The 7,180-nt window shown below is 47.8% G+C and overlaps 1 protein-coding gene across 1 annotated transcript in view; it reads right to left on the bottom strand.

The window, feature by feature from the left end:
* Positions 1 to 7,143, bottom strand: part of LOC108415372 (cytochrome P450 4V2) — a 27,634-nt gene extending 20,491 nt beyond the window's left edge. The window contains exon 1 of the mRNA XM_017688409.2: positions 6,925 to 7,143. Within this exon, the coding sequence (XP_017543898.1) occupies positions 6,925 to 7,117 (193 nt within the window). The 5' untranslated portion in view covers positions 7,118 to 7,143. The remainder of the gene's footprint in view (positions 1 to 6,924) is intronic.
* Positions 7,144 to 7,180: the final 37 nt, after the last annotated feature.

The raw sequence follows: 7,180 nt of genomic DNA, 5'->3' as shown, positions 1-7,180 counted from the left end.
GGATTAACACAGACAGTGCTGAATAAACTAATGCGTTGCTGGATTAACACAGACAGTGCTGAATAAACTAATGCCGTGCTGGATTAACACAGACAGTGCTGAATAAACTAATGCAGTGCTGGATTAACACGTACAGTGCTGGATAAACTAATGCAGTGCTGGATTAACACAGACAGTGCTGAATAAACTAATGCCGTGTTGGATTAACACAGAATGTTTAATGAACTATTGCAGCATTGAATTAACACCTACACTGTTCAGTTAACTCTTACAGTGTTGATTAAGCACATGCAGTGTTGGATTAACTCTTGCAGTGTAGGATTAACATGTACACTATAGTCTGTAGTCATGCTTGTCCTTTTGCTGTATAATACTGCCGTCGGGACAAAGCCTCACACCCCCATTTTCAATGTTTCTCACTTTTTGACATACTCTGAAAATTCCTGTTGTCCTTCACGCTGTGTGCAAATCTCCAGATGAATGGACCAAAAAAACGGCTCAAAATGACTTGGAAACATGTCTGGTTCCACTGACTTCCATTAAAAGCAAAGTAGGTGAAAGGGTTAACTCTGCTCCAACTCTGCTCTAAGCAGACTTTGCAGCAAGCATAGCTACTGTCCTTGGCAGTTTTGCACAAACACCTTGCTCCTCTTATCGGGACAACATTCTGTCCAGAACCATTTGTTCTCTTTCGTAGGTAAGATTATCGTACACAGAGCAGAAGCCCCACTCCTTTGGGCAGTTCCGGTGGTCCGTGAGTGTCAGCTTAGCATTTCATGACTGTTAGACAACTTATTTGGGTCCACCCTGTTTGCTTGTACGCAACAGGGCAGGACGTGTTTGTATAAAAGAAGGAGTGCCCTTCTTTCTTTGTGCAGAAGACTTAATAAACTCTTTGATTGATTAAGAGAGTCGTTCTGTCTTCTTGCACCGAGCGCGCTCGCTGCACTGAGGCTTTCCACGGGACAGGTGATCCACTCTCTGGTTCCTCTTCATGAACGGACCAAAAACGGCCGGTCCTTTCAAATGGTGACCTCCGACGTGTTCTCTTCACCCAGGTAAGTCCAATTAATCGTTTTTGGACCTCTACCTGGTTGTCGAGATCACCTGGGTGTTCAGAGCGAACCGACCCAGCCCTGTCGGGTGGGCGGGAGTACGAGAGTGAGAGTAGAGAGGGTACATTTAAACCTAAGCGCTTAGTGGGAGACAGGGAACGTCCTATAGTGGAAACTCTCAGTACAGCTCTCACTGTATTTTTCCATAATGGGCACGTCGTTCCCGAAACCAGAGCCGGAAGAAACACCGGCTGCATGGATGCGTAGATGTAATTTGGGCTATTATGTTGATCCATTTTTGTCCAACCTAGCTGGTTGGACCGAAAGTAATCCGCAAATACCCGCATACCCCAGGGAGGGCACTTTCGATGCTGGCTATTTGGGTTCCGCACATCTCATGATTAATGAGGGTATAGGGGATCCTGGATGGGACCTATCTTACATGAATGAAAGCTATAAATCGTGGTATGAAATGAAAAAGGTGTGGGATGAACTGAAGAAAATTTTCACCCCAAGAACGTTTTAAAAGCCATTCCTAAACCTAATAAAGCGCAACGTAAGGGTCCGTGCAACTCGAAAACATGTCCTATAACTGACAGGTCGTCCAAGATCACTCCTACAACCCCTGCGACAACTTTTAGTTTACCGTCACCTTACCGATCACCGCCACCCACCGCCAGCGATTTATTCCGATCTCACTGCGTTATCTGTTTCCGCCGCGCCCGACTCCGCTACTAAACCGAAAACCAAACCGAGACCCCCCGCTACTGACCCCGCGTCCACGGCTTTGGTTAAACTTCCTAGCCTGGGCTCGGATTCAGAATCGGATGGGAATCGAGATCCTGATTATAATCCAGGTACTCGTCCGGACCCGCCTCCGGGTCCTTGGACTCCCACTTTGACTCGTGCCCCCAACCCAGCTATGGCTTGGCACACGGGTCCAGGTGGAGTTGAATACACACCGCCTGACGTAACGACTCTATCTAATATTGTTAAACTATTGCCAGATATTAGTCTCGAACCCGTTCACTGGGTCGCAACTTTGATAAAATTAGTTCGATGTAAGCAATTGGGTGGTCCTGACTTCCGCCTAATTCTTAGCCTGGCAATGGGTCAACAATATGACGAACTTGAACTCATCAAACACGTACCCATATTAAATCCGAGTAACGACAACCCTGTGAACACGAGAAAGCAAACGAAAACTTTAACTCTCTGTAGCGATACAAAAGCTAAAGCTGAAGCTGCTGGTGGTGACCCACACGCGGAATCCACGACCTTTGTCACGACTAAAGTGGATTATGTTTGGGCTGAACATGATGCGTTGTCCATTTTACAAGAGACATTGACAAAATATCTTGTCGGGCGTAAACAAGCCACACAGGACCTAACTCAACTCACTTCGTGCAAGCAGGAGGGGGGGGAGCCCGTCTTTAAATTTTGGGAGCGTTTTCTCAATGTATGGACGTTGCAGGGTAATATGGAAGTTGACGGCGATCAGCCTAATGTTATGTTGATTAACACATTCTTGAACAATTGTCGTGCTGAGTATCAACAAATGTTAAAGTTACTAACTTAAACATTGGACGTTACGGCCCGAGGCCTTCCGTCCTGTCTCCGAGCGGTCGCGGCGTGCGCACTAATGGTACAGGATGCTGAAAAAATCGTCCAAGGTCATGACTTGACCTTACACACCTCTCATCATGTCTGTCAGCTCCTAAATAACTGTTCTACACAGCACTTGTCTGCTCAGCGGCGTGCAGGCTTGTGAAACTTCTATTCGCCCTGACGTGTCTTCCACCCCGTTGCCTTCTGGCCTGGCATTTTATGTTGATGGATCATGTTCCAAGCCATCGGATGGCGTATTTCTCTGCGGATACGCTGTTTGCGCTGCCCCTGACACGGTCGTTGAGTCCTTTTCTCTACCTTTCACTTCGGCCCAGGCGGCTGAATTGTACGCTATCACGCGCGCTTGTATCTTGGCTCAAGACCAAGATGTTACTATATACACGGACAGCCGTTACGCTTTTGGCGTAGTTCATGATTTTGGGGGAATCTGGCATCAACGCGGTTTCGTTACTACTGATAACAAACCCATTTCCCATGCGTCGCTTATCGAGGACCTGATCAGGGCTAGCTTCCTGCCCTCCCGACTGGCCGTTGTTAAAGTTCGCGCTCACCAGCACAGTAGCGACCCCGACTCTGTTGGTAACAATACCGCCGACTCTGCCGCAAAACGCGGAGCTCTTCATGGCCCCACTTGCCCTTTTATGAACTCGGCTTCCTTCTCCTGTGCTGCACTCACGGTTGACTTACTTCCTGGTCTTGATCTTGACTGTATTCAGGCCACCGCCTCGGACTCTGACATCAAGCATTGGCTATCATCGGGCTACGATCCAGCCACCAAACCGCTGCGCGACGCCCGGGGCAGGCTGTGCCTGCCCGCACATTGTGTTCCATTCCTCGTTCCCGATTTTCATGGTATTTCGCATCGGGATCGAAGAGGGGTAAAGCGTGACATGTCCGAATTGTTTTGCATTCACAATTTGAACTCTGCTGTTGATCGCATATTAGACCGTTGTCTTACATGTGCACAGAATAACCCAAAACCGGCCGGACCGCACCAAGTTCTTCCTGAACCGGAAACACCTTTTCAAGAATGGCAAATCGATTTCACACACATGACGACTGTAGGGCCGTACAAATATTTATTGGTCTTAATAGATACATTTTCTCGTTGGACAGAGGCGTTCCCATGCAATAAAGAAAATGCAAATACAGTCGTGACAAAACTATGCCAAGAAATCATACCGCGTTACGGTGTCCCCTTAGGAATAGACTCCGACAAAGGCACACCGTTCACCTCCAAAGTCACACAGATGCTCGCGAAGCACCTGAGCATAGACTGGGCTTTCCACATCCCCTATCACCCTCAATCCTCGGGTATGGTCGAAAGGGTTAATCGGACTATAAAAGGGCGGTTACGAAAGGCCATGCAGACGCAGAACACTACTAATTGGGTGAAGGTTTTACCTGTAGTTTTGGCCGAACTACGGATGGCGCGCACAGACACTCTGGGTGGTCTGTCGCCATATGAAATTGTCATGGGACGTCCATTCCCCCTCCCATGGCGTCAGAAAACGGCTCTTGGGGGAACGGCGGACTTGGATGTGCGTTGCAGCGAGTACACCGCAGGGTTGTTAACTGTTCTGAATGAATACTGGGAGAGGGTCAACCAAACTATCACAAACCCTCCCAAGGTCCCAACCCATGCTTTTAAGCCGGGCGATCAGGTATTGGTCAAGAAATTTGAGAGAAAGGGTTTTTCAGACTCCCCTTTCTCTGAACCCACTACTGTACTCGCTGTCACACGCACAGGGGTATTAACCGATCTTTTTCCACAGTGGATTCATGCCTCCAGATGTCAGTCAGCCCTGCAGTGATGTATATACATGTTAGACGTCTAACTATTTTTGTTTCCTATCTCTAACCTGTCCTGTGTTACAGAAGTATGTTGCAGCTAATATTAATCCTGTGCCTGGTGGAACGTGCTGGCGGATCCCCCATGGATAACGTTTTCTGGCAGTATGCTAACTGGACTGCCAAGCAGTACACCAACGACTCCTGCTACGTGCGTCACCTGATGCCCTCCAGTGTGAACAAGCACTCCATGGTCACGGCCCCTCAGGATCTCTCTGCTACTCTGCAGGCAGTAGCACACACCTGTCTGTCTCCTGACTGTTTGAATGTTACTCATTATGATTACCCTCACATTAATTATTCTCTTTCTCTATCACAGGATTTTTGTTCTAAAATTCGCAACACTTCAGATCTTGCTACATGTTTGCAGTACATTATTAAATATGTCTTTACTAATAGTTCTACTCCAGGAACTCCCCTGGCTATGTCAGCTATAAATAAGGGCCCCTTCTCTGTTTGCTTTGAAGGCTCGGGCCATATTCCATTAGGATACTTGCCGGACTCCCTTTGCCCCTACACAGTCTCTCCCTGTAAAGGCTCCAGCTCACGTAATTGTTCGGCCCTAGCACCCGACGACAGGGGAACTGCGCCCTCGTCTTATGTTACTGATTGGTATTGGGTGTGTGGCCACAAGGTTTATGTTATTCTTCCAGAGAATTGGGGAGGGCGATGTGCTTTTACTCTTTTTAATTCTTCCCTAATCCTTATTTCACACAATCCCCTGGGCAGCCATCACATTGCTAGGCGCAATAAACGCTCTAGTGATGATGATTTCCCACCCCCCGAACATCAGCTTAAATCAAAAGCTGCCAAATTCTGGGAGTGTTTATTTCCTCAGTACGGCCTATCGCAAGTCTGGAACCAACTAGAAGTCACCCACTATCGCTTGGCCACCTTCACTAACGCAACCCGCATGGCTCTGCAGGGTGTCAAAGACGAGCTCATTGCTCTACGCCTCACCACTATGCAGAACCGGATGGCACTTGATTTATTACTTGCCAAGGAGGGCGGGGTATGTGCCATGGTGGGTGACTCCTGTTGCACGTATATCCCTGCTAATGATGAAGATCATGGGTCTATTTCTGTTGCCCTGGGGGTGGGGTTCCATTGGTTCTCTATTTGGTTTCCTTACTCCTTATTTTACTATGGCAGTCCCTTTTATCTGTATGGTTTTGTTGTTGCTGTGTCTGGGTCCTTGTTTTTTCAGATGCCTCATGGAAAGGGTCTATGCGCTGGCCTCTGCGATGCGACCCCCGCGGCCCGTATACCAGCCTCTCATCTCCAGCACCAACCATATGTATGTGTGTTCTCACGCACCACGGTAACTCGCCCTGTTATGCCTCACCAGTTGGTGAAGCATAAAAGAGGGGAATGAAAGGGTTAACTCTGCCCCAACTCTGCTCTAAGCAGACTTTGCAGTAAGCATAGCTACTGTCCTTGGCAGTTTTGCACAAACAACTTGCTCCTCTTATCGGGACAACATTCTGTCCAGAACCATTTGTTCTCTTTCGTAGGTAAGATTATCCCACACAGAGCAGAAGCCCCCCTCCTTTGGGCAGTTCCGGTGGTCCGTGAGTGTCAGCTTAGCATTTCATGACTGTTAGACAACTTATTTGGGTCCACCCTGTTTGCTTGTACGCAACAGGGCAGGACGTGTTTGTATAAAAGAAGGAGTGCCCTTCTTTCTTTGTGCAGAAGACTTAATAAACTCTTTGATTGATTAAGAGAGTCGTTCTGTCTTCTTGCACCGAGCGCGCTCGCTGCACTGAGGCTTTCCACGGGACAGGTGATCCACTCTCTGGTTCCTCTTCATGAACGGACCAAAAACGGCCGGTCCTTTCAGTAGGTTTTCTCTTCTCCTGTAAAGTTACTAGTTTGGAGATACAAGGTTTTGCTCCTACAACAGCAATAATAATGTTTACAATACATGACTGTCCAAAGGCCAGTTTCCCAGATTAGGCTAATCCCACACTGAAAACAATTATTCAAATGGCAGTTCACCACTGCCACTCTTATTTATCCCATGACGTCACTTTATCCATGTCTGGGAAACCAGCCCGAAATACAGTTAATAAGTAAAGAATTCATTACATAGTTAGATACATTATATATATTCTTTCTGAAAGATTGCAGACACAACGTCTCATTCAAACCATAATAAAAGAGCTGCTCTTAGTCCTACAAACACAAATTGGTGTGAATTGAAATTCTGAATTGTGTGTACTGGAGGTGTTTATGCCATGGTGGACCTGGGGGGCTTAATGTTGAAACTAACGGTTCCTCAGGTTCCCTCAGACTGGTTTGGCTCTCACAGTGGGTTAAATCTGTCCCCTGCAGCATTACCGTATTTCAGACCTACTATTTGTTGATTCTACGCGTGACCTCTTACCTCCTGCGTTGGACTTGAACTGCAGTGCGTTGCCCAGCAGTGGGTACGGGACTCCAATGCCTGGGATGGGCTTCAGCTCCTTCCAGCTGTGCAGGTAGCCACTCAGCAGCTGGTAGGTCAGCCAAGTGAGCAGCAGCATGCAGGCAGCTGCGCCCACAAAGCCCAGAGTGTAGGCACCCAAAATTAGACCCATCTTTCTGCAGTGGTGCAGCAGAACCACTGCGTAGCTTTATTTTACTCCCAAACTCCACCCCCT

Source organism: Pygocentrus nattereri, chromosome 22 (assembly GCF_015220715.1).
Source record: "Pygocentrus nattereri isolate fPygNat1 chromosome 22, fPygNat1.pri, whole genome shotgun sequence".
Classification (NCBI taxonomy): Eukaryota; Metazoa; Chordata; class Actinopteri; order Characiformes; family Serrasalmidae; genus Pygocentrus; species Pygocentrus nattereri.
The sequence above is the reverse complement of the archived record's forward strand: the minus strand, read 5'-3'. Positions and strand labels throughout refer to the sequence as shown.